This window comes from Ailuropoda melanoleuca, chromosome 5 (genome assembly GCF_002007445.2).
Source record: "Ailuropoda melanoleuca isolate Jingjing chromosome 5, ASM200744v2, whole genome shotgun sequence".
NCBI classification, from domain to species: domain Eukaryota; kingdom Metazoa; phylum Chordata; class Mammalia; order Carnivora; family Ursidae; genus Ailuropoda; species Ailuropoda melanoleuca.
The window spans coordinates 49,593,304-49,611,196 of NC_048222.1; the positions used below are offsets into that span (position 1 = coordinate 49,593,304).

Below are 17,893 nucleotides of genomic sequence, written 5' to 3' on the forward strand. Positions count from 1 at the left end.
ATTCTAACCTCTTTAATTTTGCCCTTTCACAAATTAATGTTTCCTAGATACCCTAGATGTATTTGCATTGAATAGGAACTCCTTATGGTTGACATAAGCACAACTGTGACGTACGGTAATGTGTAAATTATTTAAATAAGAATCTTTAATGACATTAAATAAATCTCATGACCTTAAACTAGCAGTTTTTATGAAGAAAGGCAGAAAGCCAAGTAAGCTGCCTTTGACATTTCTATTCATTTGTGATATACAATGGTATTCAGCGTTCATCTCAAAAAAAAAAAAAAGAAAAAACCTAAAACACTACTTTTGACAATAGGTTAAAATAAATAACCTGAACTGGTGTAATTAGTTAATAGTTAACCTAGGTCACAGGTTCAAATTAACTAAACATAAGTTAAAATACTTTATGTTAAGGTAAGAGAAATAAAAATTCTAATATTCTTAAATTTGTCTCCAATCTAAGTGCATGACATTCTTTTTGAGATTCTCATTTTTGATACAGAATCTAAACAAACACTTATGCACCTGAGAAAAGCATAAGCCAAGTACAAAGAATTACAGAATTATCCATTAAATACGACAGAACTTAGCAGATTGTCCTATTTATGATATTAATAATTATCATTATTGAGCATGCTTCCAACTAACTGCTTCATAGGAAATAAGAAATATATATATTTTAGAAGATCAGATACCCCATTGCCATCCTAAGACAGGATCTTAGTACTTTTATAATAGCTGACATCTTAGCCCTTCTAGCCTTCCCCAGCTGACCCCATACACTGAAGCATAGCTACAAATGTCCAAAGAAAGAAGACCCACTGGGGAAAATTGTACTCGGCTCAGCTTTGCATGCATCAGTGGGCTTCACAGTTGATAAATATACCCTACAGCCAGATTAACTGACACATTGAAGCAAAAAGGGAAATTTGAGATTTAGCCACTTCATCTTAAACCTCTTTTTAAGTGGGGGGTGGTTTGTTTTTACTTCAGCTTTCACATATACAAAAAAAATCTGTCCCTAAGGACTCATCCACATTTCTAATGCTAATCATTTAAAAAATATTTCTAAAAACCTTAAATTTATAAGCACCAGTTATGATTTTAAAAGATCCATAATTACAGTCTTTGTTTTTCACAAATGACAAAATTTTTGACAACACAGAAGCATTATTTATTATTAGCTCTTTGCACCCATATTTAAAAGCAGGACTTTTTTAAAAGCTTAGGAAATTTTGACAAATTAGGTAGAAACTTCAAAAATGCAAGGGGAAGTTAAAAATTAGCCTAACGATGTTTTTTTCTCAACTCCATGGCTAACTCCCTTTTCTCTACCCAATTACCTCAAAAGACTCCAAGCCAGAATTTCCACTAAGGAGTTGTTGGCCTAAAATACCTAACCCCAAGCACCATGAGAATAGCCTCACTGAGACTCTGGAACTCTTCCTGTGGAAGCAGCTTCCTGTGACTAGTGAAAATCTGAAAACTGCAAAAGAGTTTCCTAAGTAGGATTAGCATTTTGAGTGAGGGGAAGGAATTTCTCACATCTAATTGAGATTATAAATGGCAGTCAACCTGATCCTCATAACTCATTTCTCACTCAAGTAAAAGTGAGGATAGGCCCAGACAAAATTTGTTGTCGCGTCTCAGGGGAAGAAAAGGTGACAAGGATCAGCCCCAGGTGAAGTTTAACCATTAAAGAATTAATTTTGGGACCTTCCAATATTTTTCTCTGACATGCTTACTCTCTTTCCCTCACCCCAGCCACCAAGTGTTACATGCTGCCCTCTTGCCAATATTTTTCAACGTAAATACTCAATTCTGAAATGTAGATTATTTTGGTTTTTAGATGCTTTCAAGTTGTTGATGTCCTCAAGAACACATATACAGCTTTTTGGCCTTTGATGTTTCCCACCCACTCTCTATTGCCCAAAGATACAAAAGTGCTGTGCACACAAAGCAAAGGACAAATGTTGACAAAAAGATTCTTCTCACTTGCTAATATCACCATTAGAGTGGTATGGTTTCCTAAAACTAAAAGTTCAAGAGACATTCTTCCTTTAGAAATACATGGATTTTCAGTGTTTTAATAGGCTCCAAGGGTGACTATTTTGGTACAGATTTCCATTAGAAATGTTTCTAGAAAAGTAATCTGCACACTCTGGCCCTTCTCTTCCTTCCTGTAATCCCTAACCTACACACTTCTACATTTTTAAGATTTCCTTCAATTTATTTATTTATCTATTCAGTTATCTATTTGTATATGTAGTTTTAGTTAAACTTTTCTTTTGAGGTAACTGTAGATTTACATGAAGTTGTAAGAAATATTGGAAAAATTCTGTGTACCATTCATATATTTCCCCATCTTGCCATATCACAGCTAGGATATCGACATTGACACGATCCACTTATCTTATACTCAGATTTCCCCAGGTTTTTTTTTGGTTGTGTGCACGCACATGTGTATGTTTAGTTGTATACAGTTTTATCACGGGTGTAGCTTCATGTATCACCATCACAATCATGATACAGAACAGTTCCATCAGCATGTAAGGATCTCTCCTGTTTATCTTTTATAACCACATTTAACTGTCTCCTTAACTCCTGGTAACCAACCATCTGTTCTTGATTTTTTAATTTTACCATTTCAAGAGTAGTATACAGATGGACTCATACAGTATGATATCTATTGAAAGTGGCTTTTTTTCACTCAGCCTAATTCACTCAAGATCAATTTAATTTTTGCATTGTTTAATAATTTACTCCTTTTTACCAACAAATAATATTCCATGGTAGAGCATATCACAGTTTATTTAACCATTCACCCACTGAAGGACATTTGGATTCTTTCCAGGTTTTGGCTATTACTAAACAAGGTGCTATTAACATTCATGTAGATTTTCATTTCTCTGGGATAAATGTTCAAGAGTACAATTGCTGAGTTATATGGTAATTGCATATTTAATTTTATAACAAACTGACAAAATGTTTTCTATAACGGCTATACCATTTTACATTCCTAATTAAGTTTTCAGTTACTTCCTTAGGTTAAATTCCTTACTGGTAGAGTTAAGTAGAGACACAATGTATTTTTTTTAATGGGTATGTAAATTCACCTTCATAAATGTGTTGGGACACTGTTTTCCCTTCCAAGTGTATCATGGTAAACTGGAAAGGTAAAATGCACATTGTGTAAAGAAAACAGTTGGGAGTTCAGATGAGCTGCAATGTCCTAAAACTGTTCAGTGTAGCTAGCAAGCTGATCAAAGGAATCAGGGACAGATTATATGAAAGATATAAAGAGATACAGAGAGTACACATGACATAAAAATTATGAATGGATATATACATATATCCCTTCTGTATCTCTGGGGAAAAAGTAAGTTATAAGCAGACACCTGCTACTATGCTAGTACCTGAAGATGTTTTCTATTATCTTGGTAAAACACCTAAAGATAGAGGTGCCTGGCTGGCTAAGTCAGAAGAGTGTGAGGCTCTTGATCTCAGGGTCCTGGGTTTGAGCCCCATGTTGGATGCAGAGACTGCTTAAAAAAAAAAAAATAAAGTTAAAAAATTATTTTTTAAAAAACCCTAAGAGGGACACCTGGGTGGCTGAGTGGTTAAGCCATTGCCTTCACTCAGGTCATGACCTCAGGGTCCTGGGATCAAGCCCTACATCAGGCTCTCTGCTCAGTAAGGAGTGTGCTTCTCCCTCTTATTCTCCCTCTGTGCTCTCCCTCTCTCTCTCTCTCTCATATGAATAAATAAAATCTTTAAAAAAAATAAAAATAAAAAACCCTCAAGAAAATACTTGCATTTTTTAAAAAGATACCTCATTGAAACCTTACTATACAATGACATAAAACAAAAGCCTATACTTACTATGTTCTTATCATGTCTAAACATACAGACGTGCATGTGTGCATGCACCTGCACACGCACACCTAGAGTGAGAATGCTCTCTGCACTGAATGTTGTCACTAAGTGACTGCACAGTTTCCCGTGACCCTTAGCCTATATGAAAGGAAAATAAAAACAGATGAGAATTCTTTGATGGGAGCATATTTCATTGTATGTAAACCTGACCAAAAATTTACAAAAATCATCATATAGCAAATATAGCACTACATTTTCTCTTAAATCGTCAGACAGAAGCGAGCCTGGAAACTGAAGATGAATATCATATCAAATCAGAAAACTTCTCAAACACAAACCATTTGGTACTTTACATGAAAATTACATGAACTGTAAAAAAAATCCATAATTTACATTTACCTTACAAAAACTGTTCAGATACAAATCTAGAACACGTTACAATTTTTTCACTGTACACACCCCTTGGGGAGAGTCCCGGATTCAGAGTACAGACTCTCACTAAAGCAACAACACGCTTTTCTGATAATTACGCCATTATCACACTATCCTCATCACAGATTCTTTCTATAGACTCTTCTCCACAGCTATTCTCTGCAGATTTCTCTCTCTTAAGAGCCATCCCCCCTGCCACATCTCTACTGGGTTGCCTAAGTTTCATCTTTTCCTCTCTTAATGTGCTAGTTCAATTTACTACAGCTACAATTTATACTGCTATTTTAAGGAGCAGTTTTTTTAAAAAATTCAGATTATACAAAACAAAAGGAACACCAAGCTTTCAGATGAAGGAAATCTGACATTTGCCTAAAAAGTCAATTATCAATATCATTATCTGAAGAGACAAAAACAAGAGAAAAACAACTAATCTAGTGAGTAACTTACCATTCTGTACAGAGGCAATAAAGCCCTAGAAATTTTAGAAATAATTCACCTCTACCACAACCACCAATCTCTTTGTCTGGATAGTCACACACACACACACACACACACACACACACACACACACACACACACACATCCCTGTTATGTTCCATAGAATTTCACATACATACATACATATCATTTGTTACCTCTTCAAAAACTGACAGTGTTGCTACTGTTTAAAGTATTTTTGTTACATTATCTAGAACAAGATTAGCACACTACAGCCTGTAGAGCAAATCCAGGCCAACTGTTCTTTTTATAGCCCATGAGCTAAGAATAGTTTTTTTACATTTTTAAATGGTTATATAAGTACCTACATAATATCACTGATTTTGCCCCCTGGGCTGCAAACCCTAAACTATTTACTATTCGGCTTTTTGCAAAAAGGTTCTTTGATCCCTGTTCTCAGGGGTCAGTGTAGAAAAGTATGTAACAGAAATATAATTTATGACTATAAACTAATTAATTTAATTTGCAGTAAAGCGGCCTTGTGCTCTACTCCCATTTAATTGTGACTCCCTAGAAATTTTGTACCATCTTAGGAGTATGACAATCCTCCAGAGATACTCTCAAAGTGAAAAACAAGAATATAATATAAGGATGACTGTTACATATTTCACCACAACACGCATATGGCAATAGACAAAGAAAAAACCCAAAAAACAAAAAACAAAAAAACAACAAAAAAAACCCCCACAACTCAAAAAGAATTAAAACTCAGCCAGGTGTGTGTGTGTGTGTGTGTGTGCATGTGTGTGTATGTGACACACATACACACACACACATATATATATATACACACACATCAGAAAGCCTTAAAATATAGGTAGAATGGCAAGTTCTGTTCATAAAAATCTAAAATCCCAAATAACAAAAATAAAACAAATCCAACATGAACACCACAGAAAACATGAGCTATAAAAAGCAAAGGCTGGGGGTGCCTGGGTGGCTCGGCTGGCTGGACATCGGACTCTTGATTTTGACTCGGGGTCATGATCGCAGGGTCCTGAAATTGAGCTCCACGTGAGGGTTCTGCGATGGGTCCCTTGGCGAGTTGGCTTGTCCCTTTCCCTCCCCCCTCCTCGCACACGTTCTCTCTCTCTCTCTCTCTCAAATAACTAAATAAAATCTTTAAAATAAAAAGCAAAGGCTGAATTTTGTAAGAAGAAAAAGAAACAGATGTGAAGAAGATTATAAAAATGGTAGACTGACACTCAAGTAACAATCTTTTGAGGGGCTTCACAGAAAACATAAGGCTTATTAAATAACAGCAACTCAGTACAAAACCTATATAACTGAAGGATCTGAATACCTTCAAACAATAATATTTCTACAATATAAACCAAAGCAATTAAGGATAAGCTTTCAAATTTTAAAAAAATTCACTTTCATCTGGTGGCTAATTAAAACTTGCATAAACATTGTGACACTAACCAAGCTAGTACTAACTCTTCATTTTGAAAGGGTAGGGGCAGTACCAGCTGCACCTGCTCCTACTTCTAGTCTTTATGATAACCACAGATTTCTCAACACTCTCTACTGAGAACCACCGAGTTAGAGGAACTCTAAGATCCATTCCAGTTCAACCACTCTATGAGAATTTTAGTATTTAAGTATTTAACAAAACACTCAAAAAACCGACAGTATATGATAAAGGCATCATTATAACCATAAGCAACGAAATCTGAAATAATACCACATAGAAGGTAAGATCTGATACTGCTGCTCTAGGACTTCTCTTAATTGAAAGAGTGTCCCAAATTCTCAACTATGTGCCATGGTGAGGTTCTCAGAGTATACAAATCTAGGAAAACTGTAAAGTTTACAAAAGTTCCTCTTAAAAAACCATTCTTTTGTTCTCTAGTAACCAAGTAGCCACACCTTCCATGATGCATCCCACTACAGGCCGCGTTCACTTGGCTAGAATTAGACACAAACAATGGGAAGATTCAAGGAAGAACCATTTATCAGATGTATGCCACTGACCTATAAGAAAGCTGTGCAGACCAGAAAGAATTACTGTTGATCACAAAACATACACAAGTGATGATGAGCAAATGGACTAGGGGTAAACAAATAAAAGTCAAGGTCCTCTTTACAGGAGTCCCTAGAGCTACCAGTTCGCAATGCTGCAACTTCATGAAATATTCACTAATAACCAGAAAACTGAAAAAAAGCAATCCCAGTGAAACAGCCCTCACAGACAGTGTGGCTACCTCAGGCCAGAGTCAATGATGCTGTTGGTTGGTCTCTTGTTAAATATCCCGATATACAAAGCAAATACAAAAGAAATCCATCAAAAATTGAGTATCATGCAAGAGACACAAAATTGCATGAAGTCCTTAAAAATGATATGAAAGAACCATTTAATTCAACACAAAAGCCACTGACAGATTAGAACCTAAACTGAGTTAGAGTCCGTTAATAACTAAAGAGAAAATGAAGAAGGTTCAAATGTAAGGTAAAAGACATTTCTGTATTACCAAACAATTTTCTAAGGAAAAAAATACACCAAAAAAAACTCAGTAATTAATTCACTCTGTTCACTTAAGACCTAGGGGATTATATAAATTACTGTCTGTTTTCTTAATATTAGTTTTAATTTTCAAAATAAAGCCCCAAACATTTTTTCCTCTATCTTCTGAAATCTTGGCATGTCTTTTAAGTAATTCTAAGTAATTCTTCTAAGTAATTCATTCCAGGATTAATTATGCTTAGACAAAAGGATCCTGAGTCTACACAGGAGTACCCCTGAAATGCTGGAGCCCCTTTCAAAGTGAGGCATTAGTACTAGCTTGGTCTTTCCCAGACTGGATAGGAAAAAATAAAACAAAACAAAACACATTAGCTAATCTCTGGCTCATAGGAACGGTTTCACAAAGAATGGTTATCAGGTCATTTTAACTATGGAAAAGAAGCTGCTTTTTAGGTTATGAAGGCAAAGTAGGGACATGGAAAGAGACAATGTTGCTAGGAACAGAGTATTATTTAAAAAATACATAATTACACTGAAAGAAAACATTCCAAACCACTAAGGAATAAGGTATTCTATAATATGGGAGAAGGGACAATTTACAACAATTTGGAAAGACTGGAGTATGGGAACTACAAGTAGAGAGGAAGAGACAGCAGTAAACTCTGTACCCCCTCCCCTTTCCCACTTCTCAAATTTCCTCTTGGCCCAATTTGACTCTTCAGATTTATCTCATTCCCTCAACAAATACTTCTAAGGGAAAAGAAGGAGACCTGATGACATTGTTTGAACCCCTGGATCTGCCACATCTAAAATCAATCTACTTCTAGCTGTCTGCAATATGCGACTCAATGCCACTTTTTATCAAACACAGTTTACGTTCATTTCTGTCATTTGTAAGAGAAAGAGTCCTGACTAATAGACTGGATTATGCTACTCCATAGTAAAACTTTTCCTGATCACTTCTGGTTGTACCTTATTTTAATCTCTTTTGAATTTCTGTAAGAACTTCTTTGTATCACTCACATTCTACCATGTGCAATAATTATTGAAATTACTTCTCTTACCACACTGAAACACTAAAGTCTGTAAAGACGGACTGAATCTTAATTTTATATTCTGCCATACAGTATTTTCACACATTAAAGGACAGAAAAAGGGCACTGAATGGGTACATGAAGGAGAAGGAGGAAGGTATTAAACAATTCAGGGTGGTTAATGAGGGTCTAAGCAGTAGCATGAGAAAGAAAAAGATACAAGAGCTACAATGTGGAAAATGGAGCAAATGGACAAATGGTTGCACATGAGAGGTAAAAAAGAAAAAGAAGCAGTGTAGTAGAAAGGGGCTAGAGCTAAATTAAAATCAGGAGGGTTGGGTCCATGTTTCCTGATTAACTACTCATTTCATTTTTCTTGGCTTTGGTTTCTTCAATGGTAACTGGGTCTCTTTCACTCAAGTTTCTCTCAGTGCCAATATTCTGTGTTTGTAAGCAGCCAAAAATCAGAACATGAAGATCAATGAATATAGAACCCATATCCTTTCTTGAGATGGGAGGTTAATAAAACACGGGGGGAAAAAAAATAAAACACTGGAGAAAGTATGAAGGCCCCATCTTACGAAATACTGTCAAACCAGATACTAAACTATATTGTTTCCCCTAAGCAAAATTATAATCATTTTCATTATCTCATCTAGTGAAGGAATTTCATGTACATCAAAGTTAGAAATCTTTTGAGGGCAGAGTTCTATTGTGCTTTGATACTCTGAAAATGGTGATTCTACATTTTTTGTGACTCTAGGAGAATTCTAGATTAATCAGAAATAATACTGCAGGCAGGATCAAGTATACAAAAGAGTTTTACTTCGAAACTGGTTGTTTGAAAGAGCAAATACATAGGAAAAAAGTGTACTTGGGTTTAAATTCCTAGACAAGCTCTCAGAAACCTACTTAATCCATAATGAAATAAAAATAAAACATTAGAGGAAGCCCCTTAAACTCTGAGGTAAAGAAGGGTAGGGCTGAGCAAACAGACATCAAAGGAAGGACAGTGGTTTGTTTATCATTTAAATACTTTAAAAAGAGATTTAATAATGTACTTGAACTGAACCCAACCTGCAATATTAGCTAAGATGTCTAAAATAATTTATAAAAATATATACAGCAATTTCATTAACATTGTTGCTATTTTACATTTCAGAGAACTTTCATGTATTCTCTCTTATTTTTCCCTTTAAAACAACAAGAAGCATTTTCTAGTGTGTGCTTCATGGAAAAGTAGTTCCTCAAAGGCTAATGATTCTTTTTACAAAAAGGCTTCTGTGTGTCATGACAATGTGGGATGTGATGAGCTGAAGAAAGTTAAATAAGCTTTTCCTCCCCCTTTTTCCACAGCCTTTAATATCCCAAAGTATAATCTGAATATCAAAGAAGGGGCACATGATATACAATGTGTCCCAAAGTTATGTCCCTATGGAACCATTTTTTCATTGTCGTTTCTCAAGACCAGGGTGTCCATAATTAGAATTGAGGAAAATGATGACCGTTAAAACCTGGGAGCATTATACAGAAAGAACAAATGCCTTATATGCCTAATGGAACGACTATTTCCATTCTATTTCCTCTTCAGGAGACATGGATTCTACAACCAATTTTGCCATTTATTGGCTCTGTGACCTCAGGAAAAACCACTTAATTTTCCTATGCCTGAGTTTTATCATTTACAAACTAGCAGTTATAATTCTAGTTGCAGTCTTTTTCAGGACTGGATAAAAGATATTAGATACATGAGACTGCAGAATTATAAAATTCTAGACCTGCAGAAGACCTTTGAGACTACCCAGCAGTAACCTACCAAAAAGGTAATTTTAAGGACCTAGAATAAATCCCACATCTCCTAACTCTTAGCCCTAATGAAAGTTAATTAACTTTTTTTCCTATACCATCACATGCTTCTCTCATTCTTTAAAGGATAGAACATCTCTAGAGGCAGAATAAGTCTCAGAAAAGAACACAACTGAAGGTATATCTCATCTTAAAATTCCCATTGATAGTGTGAATATATATATATGTGTATATATATATGTGTGTGTGTGTGTATATATATATATATATTACATTTAGCCTAAAATAAGTAAAGCTCTGATAAACATGGAGAGGTAGAAAGATAAAAGGAGTTCATTCCACAATCACTTGGGAATTGCAGGTAGGCAATTCTATGAAATAATTCATTTCTATATCCAATTAATAAACTAGTCCTACCATCGTCAAAAATTTAACCAACAACAGGTAAAGGAAAGCAAATCTTACTGAAATTAATGAGAGAACCAAGGGTAGAGAAATGGACTAAAGCTGGAAGAGACTAGAAACAGGTAAGACAATTTGGTGATACTACTGCAATTCACTGCAATTGTCAAAGCTTTGCAGCTTTCCTGTAATATAGAACTGTCTGATGCTAATTACTTAGTGATGTGCCAAAAGGATGTATTTATTTCACTTGAAACATAAGAAAAGCCCTTTTTTCCGTACTGACAAATCAACGGGATAATTCTGGAATTCATTAAAAAGAAACACTAACTGATCCAACAATAATAGCTTTACTTCCTGTGTAAAACACTTCAAAATATCTAAATGAATATAGAAATGCATGCTTCTGTGGCGAAATGTTCATTACTGAATCATTATCAACCCTTGTTAGACAAAATTTCTCATTTTTGCAATGTGCAAAATCATTAAAGTGTTTGAGAGCTCCATCATGAAAGACAGTAGCACTTTATAATCCACTATTTCTTCAGGCAAATGTGCTTATGGCTGAACATAGTACAAAAAATAACAACATCCTCTAGCATATGATTCTACCCCCCCAATGGTATTTTTATATGTTGACAGCAATGCTGTTTTCCTATTAGCTTTAACTGTTTCTGAGCATTCATCATTCATGGCATCACTCTCAAGTGTTACCTGTTAGGATGATTAGGTTTCTACACAGTTCCAATGCTTCTTTTTTTTTTTTTTTTTAAAGATTTTATTTATTTATTCAACAGAGATAGAGACAGCCAGTGAGAGGGAACACAAGCAGGGGGAGTGGGAGAGGAAGAAACAGGCTCATAGCAGAAGAGCCTGATGTGGGGCTCGATCCCAGGACTCCAGGATCACGCCCTGAGCCGAAGGCAGGCGCTTAACCGCTGTGCCACCCAGGCGCCCCCCAATGCTTCTAATACTGCTATGCACATCTCAGTCATGCTTTAACAACGTAGGTTTTTAGTCTGAGATTCACTTAAATTACCAAATGGCTAGAAAAGTAATCTATCCACTGTAACTCTACCAAGTGCTATAAACCCACATATCTGGACATCAGTTCAATTCCTTCAGCTCACATCAAGTGGGACTGCCTGTTGCTGTACGGAACTACTCTACAACTTAGGAGATACTCATTTCCAAAAGCAAGGTACTGTCATGCAGATTGCTTACACTAGACTGTTAGAGACCTCGTTTCATCATTTTTATTGAAAATAAAAGGGAAAAAATATAATAAATTAGGTATTGCCAATGACCAGTGAAATTCTTTTTTTTTTTTTAAAGATTTTATTTATTTATTTGACAGAGACAGAGACAGCGAGAGAGGGAACACAAGCACGGGGAGTGGGAGAGGAAGAAGCAGGCTCATAGCGGAAGAGCCTGATGTGGGGCTCGATCCCGTAACACTGGGATCACGCCCTGAGCCGAAGGCAGACGCTTAACCGCTGTGCCACCCAGGCGCCCCAAGTGAAATTCTTCTGAACATATCTGTCTAATCTTTTCAGGGTTATTTTCCCCTTCCTAATAGGTAAATTAACATTTTTAAGATTTGATAGTTAAGACTTATAATGAAAATGTATAGTTGCACCTGGTTAACTGTACAGTGCAGTTCAGATGAATGCAGATTTTTTCACTTATATTGTGAAGAGATCGATCTCTTTATAAATTTGAGTTTTTATAATATTTCAAGACTTATTTTAGAAGCTGATTTTATACACAGGGTAAGTATGACTATTAAAACTATTCTAACAATTATCTGTAAACTGAAGAAACCAACAAGCACATTCTCATAATCGCTCCAACTAATAAAATGTTACCTCAAACTGAATTACAGACATATTTTTAATCAACAGATGCTCGGAGCAAGTGACTGACATGCATACTTCTTAGAATTCATTTAATTCCCACACTTACCCCACAATTTTAACAGTCACCTTGGTTCAAAGCTATCCTAATGATGCAATTCTACTGGGCTTAAGAATCATATCTGTGAGCTAAGAATAAATGTAAACACATAAATATAAAAAAAGGGCAATTTCTGATATTTCACGTCTAAGAAGTATAGCCTCAATTAAGAAAGCTTAGTTCAATCTGAAATTATAAAAACACTGACTAGAGCTTGCTCTACCATACTTACAATAAATTAAATGCTACTTGGGGAAAAGATATACATAGAAAGAAATTATTTGGAGTGTCACATCTATTTTACTTTGATAGTAAGTTCAACAGAAAATTAAAAAGATAAATTAGAAAGTTTTCCCCAGCTAAATGCAAGGATAATTATTTTGTTCTCAATTTAATTCTGATTTTTACCTGGAACGATATGATTTTCATTTGCATTTACGTTAAAACAAATTGTCATTTTAAACACAAGTTTTATTGCTCATTAGATTTTTTTACTCTTATGTCATACTTAATGATTCTGGCCTTAAAGCGGTAACTGCTTTAGGCAAAATCCACACTAGAATATCAGGCAGTCTCCTCAACACTTTATAGAGGATAAGGGAATTAAACAAAGACAGTGCAAAGCAAAACCATTTATAAAGAAATTGTAGACCACCAGGATTTTGGATTTGGGTAATCCACTTAGATTAGTATGGCTGTGTCTTAAAAGGACAATTCCAAGATCACAATATAGGTCACGTCCCTAAGAAATAGAGTAAGTAATGAAATCAATGTCAATTACACAAACTTCCGTATTTACATGACGCCACTGACAACAAGTAAAACAGATTAAACAAAGCTTTCTAATGTGCTCAGGCCAGCACAAGCAAGAAGGAAAAATAATGTTATAAAACACAGGTTCTTTTTAATCAGGTTCTGCAAAAAGGTAAAATTATTGCTTTAAAAAAAAAAAAAAAGAATGACATCCAAACTATGCAGGGGGGAAAGCTTGGGCTTATCACTATAGATTGAACAGCTATAAACTTCCACATGAGAAAGAAAATGGGGAGGGAGAGAGTGATAAGTGTTTTGCAGGGAGAAGGGGGAAATAAAAAGAAAACCTAACCTAAAGGTTTTGCCAAAATATAATAATCAGGTTTAGGTGGTCAGTAATATCCTTCAAAGTACAACTTTATTAATGCAGAACACAACTTCAAAATCCCCAATATGAACCCAAGTGCTTAAAATAAACGCTGCCAACATCTAAATATACTATTAAGTTTTAATCAAAAGTGCCAAAAGAAATATTGTCCAACGTAAGTAAAATCTGCTTAAAATCACCACTTTGTTGTATTTTTAATTGCCACGTATATATTTGACTGTTAAGACAAATAGTAAATTACAAATGTCTCAAAATGCTTCTTTGCCCAGAAAGAAGAAAACATGAAATGCCTGAAGTCACAACAACACTGCCAAATTTAAAAACGTTGCTATTTCCCTCTTTTGATACCAGTGATATTTCTGATGCTTGCTCCTCAAACTGAGCTGAACAAGAAAAGTCTGAAGGCCCCTAGAAACACAGGAACTTTCTTCTAGATACTTACATGTATTTCCTGGACAAGGAGCTAAAAAACATCTCTGACCAGAGGCTTTGTAAAGACTACTTACAGAGAATTACCAACTTACCCATCAGATTTGAGTTCATGAAAGGTGTTGGGGACAAGCCTTCGTGGGCCCCTAATCGACTGTCATTCAAGTGATCACTGTAATGAGGGCTGTCTGTAAAACCCTAAGGGGAAAAAAAAGACCAGAGTATTAAGAGATTATTCTGCAGTCCTGCTAATTGAGCATAATGACACTCATCTAATTAATATACAGACTTATAAATGGTCATTCCTAACCAAGTTCCTTGTTCATTACTTGAACAACTAAACAGAAGTGCTCCTTTTATTTCTTTTAAGGCTTTAAAGTAGTTCCTTAATGATCTTAAAGAAAATTAGCCCTATGAACTCGTTACATCCAAAAACAAAGTTCTATAAGATCATTTTTTAAAAAAAGAATAAACAAAGAAAATATACTTTCAAGTTGTAATAAATTAGGAAAATGTTTATCCCTACCCTCCTTTCTCTGTCTCTAAACCCTCCCCATTAAGAGTTAGGTAATTACAAGTTTTATTAAAAATAACTAAAAATAATTCACTATCAATATACTAGAAATTAATCTTTTCCTAAATGGCAAACATATTTTTTTAAAAAAAGATCTGTTTATACTCTCTTTAATACTAGTATAACGAGACTGACTCCTAGAGAAACTGAACCATGTATAAAGGAAAACATTTATTAAAAATAGCTGATTTAAATTCTTGAGTCTTAAAAATGAAACTGCACACACCATGAACACAATAAAGCTAATGCTATTATTTCACAATAGCTGTTATTAAATTTCTCTTCACAACTTAAAACATGTTTGTTTGTTTTAAAACAGAGGAGGAAAAAAGATACTAAAGTTTACAAATATATGTTACAAAAGCTCTGCAGATTAAAAACTTAGTTATGGTTCTCAGACTCTTACACATAGTAAGTAGAGAATCATATTGTTTTTAAACAAGGCTTTGAATACTGACTGGTTAATTAAACCTCAGGTGATTCCTACACTTTTGCTAACTTAAAATGATTTTAGTAAAGATGAGAAAAACTTCCTAGAGGCCCAAACTGCCTTAGCTCACAGAAACCAGAAATCACCCAGAATCCCCTGGGACTATAAAATCATCAATCACTGAACATTTATCATTACCCAGACCGCAGGCTAACACTTAAGAAGACATTAATGGGGCTGAAACAGGCCTCACTATCTTTGCAGGCATGCTGTCAGTTCAACCACAGGGATAGGAACTGAGGGCTAAATAACTGTCAAATCATTACAACTGCTTATGGATGCATGTCACAACTCCTTCTGCTGCTCTGTTTTAAAACTAATCTTCTGGGAGTGCTAACTCCCAAATGAATCTTTGTTTCATTTTTATATACTTTAGAATTACTGATACACATGTGATAGACATTCAGGAAGAATCTTGGTGACATTTACAACTTGGTTATGACCACGAGGGTGTCCTCTGGTAACCACAACCAAAGTCTTGTTGGTCACAGCCACATGCAGCAGAAGCTATGTACAAAAGAGAATGGCTCCTAGCTAAGGTCACTTCTTGGAGTTTACTTTTGTTATTTAAAACTAAACACTCTTGAGGTGCTAAGTGACATATCACTATCTCACAGACATCTGGGTATTTTTCTGCCACTTCCTCCCACTGCCACTTTTAGGTATATAAGTCCAAACAAGGCATTAAAACCTACCAAACATTCACTGAAATACTGTTTAACATCATTATACGATATCACTCCAGAAAAACACCAACAGAAATGTGTTTGAGGGTGAGCCACATTGTTCACAGTTCATTTAAATGCAAAAGAATAATAAAAGATTAATTTTGTGTGCTCTCAGAACTCTTCATTCTTGAAGTCCCAAAAAAATAACTTTTTTCTTTCCTGATCATAAAAATAAAAACATTCAAGTTTTTTTTAACTATGTCCTAAAGCAGAAGTCTACAAACAGATCTAAGTTTTATGGTATCACCAAATGATTACACACACACACACAGTATATTAACTTCATAGATTACATGTAATACAGCTTAACATAGAACATATCTATCTCTAAGCCCCCATTAATATGTGCTCAGAGAACACAGAAATTACATACAAAAATAAGTACTGTCGCTTATCTGTGTACATCCATATACTACAGGACACAGTACAGAATTTACTACAAGACTATTTTCCAGCCTACTCAGAAAATCTGGGATCATCATACTGCACTACAGAGAAGTAGTATATAAACTTTTTTCATCACGTACAAGAAGATTTGAGTATGGGCCATCAATACCTATCTATTCATAAATTGTATACACATACGATTAACCAACATATAAAATTTCAGTAAGGCTTAATTTTTTTAAGACTAAAAATTTAATAGAAATTTGAATATGTTTCCCTATACCTCAAAGGTTCATCTTTTTTTTTTTTTTTAAAGATTATCTTATTTATTTGAGAGACAGAGAGAACAAGCGGGGGAAGAGGCGGAGAGAGAAGCAGACTTCCCGCTGAGCATGGAACAAAAACGTGAGGCTCAATCCCAGGACCCCTGAGATCATGACCAGAGCTGAAGGCAGATGCTTAACCAACTGAGCCACCCAGGTGCCCCTCAAAGGTTCACCTTAATGCATACAATTTTCTTGAAAAGTCACAGCCCAAGAGGCAAAAAAGAGATAGTTCTGCATCCACAGATGCAAAGTGATGCTGGAGGACAGAACAAAGAAAATGGGCTTATAAATGACTGTCATAGTTTTGGATCTAATACACATGAAATACTCACTTGAAAGACGAACTGGCGACTGTTTCGAGATTATTCTTGTCATTGCTTCTGCATAGTAGTAGTGATATTCACCAGAACAGAACTTTTTGTGAACCATGATGAAAAGTTACGAAGTAATTTACAAACATTTAAATAAGATCCCTATAGGTCACATGTTTAAGATCAGTTCTAGAAAACTACACAGTTCTCTGTCAGCATGGTAATGTGTCGACTAGCTGGGTGATACCTAGAACAGTGCTTGGCAAACTTCAATATTCATAGCAACTGACTAGAGATCATGTTACAACACAGATTAAGAAACATAGGGTCTAGAGTGGGGCCTGAGATTCTGCATTTCTAACACAAAGGTGATGTGATGCTACTGGTCCACAGACCACACTTCCAGTAGCAAGAACCAAGACAATCTGGAAATAAAGATCTCTTTCACCTGTAGAGAGGAAAAATTCAAGGCTAGGAAGGTGATAGCCAGGTACCATCACTCCCTAAATCAGAACCACATTAAAACGCCAGAAGTTTCCAGGTAAGAATAATTAGGAAGAAATCCCACAATTAACCAAAAAAATCTAAAGCAATTAGGGTAACAAAATATTTTTTATGTATGTAGGTATATATCCCTCTATAAAGTTTTAAGTAGACAACAGATGTCAAACAGAGGTTTAATGAAAGAAGTTAGTTGACCTGGGGTTTGAACAGAAGACTCTCTGAGTACCACGTGGAGTTAGGCAATGAGGACGGATGCTCCTAAGTAGAAACGGCAAAAGAGAAGAATGCCATAACACAATACAGTATGGGGACAGCAGAACACTTGGGGAGAAAGCAGAATCTTACAGGGGCCAGCCAAAATATTAAAGAGTGGAGAAAATGAGGGGAAGGCGACTGGCCTGAGGGAGGAGTTAAAGAGTAAAAGAAAGGAACAAAAACAAAGCAAGCAATTGTTAAGATGGAGCCCAAGGAAATCAGTGGTACTGATAAATGAAAGCTATATTCAATTTTGGAATGAAAAGGAAATACA

The 17,893-nt window shown here is 35.4% G+C and overlaps 1 protein-coding gene across 6 annotated transcripts in view; it reads right to left on the reverse strand.

Annotated features, from left to right (window-relative positions):
* TCF12 (transcription factor 12) overlaps positions 1-17,893 on the reverse strand; it is a 353,080-nt gene that overhangs the window by 161,258 nt on the left and 173,929 nt on the right. For all 6 annotated transcript variants that reach the window (XM_034660929.1, XM_034660930.1, XM_019801206.2 and 3 more), the window contains one exon: positions 14,140-14,242. In XM_034660929.1, coding sequence (XP_034516820.1) covers positions 14,140-14,242 — 103 coding nt within the window. The remainder of the gene's footprint in view (positions 1-14,139; positions 14,243-17,893) is intronic.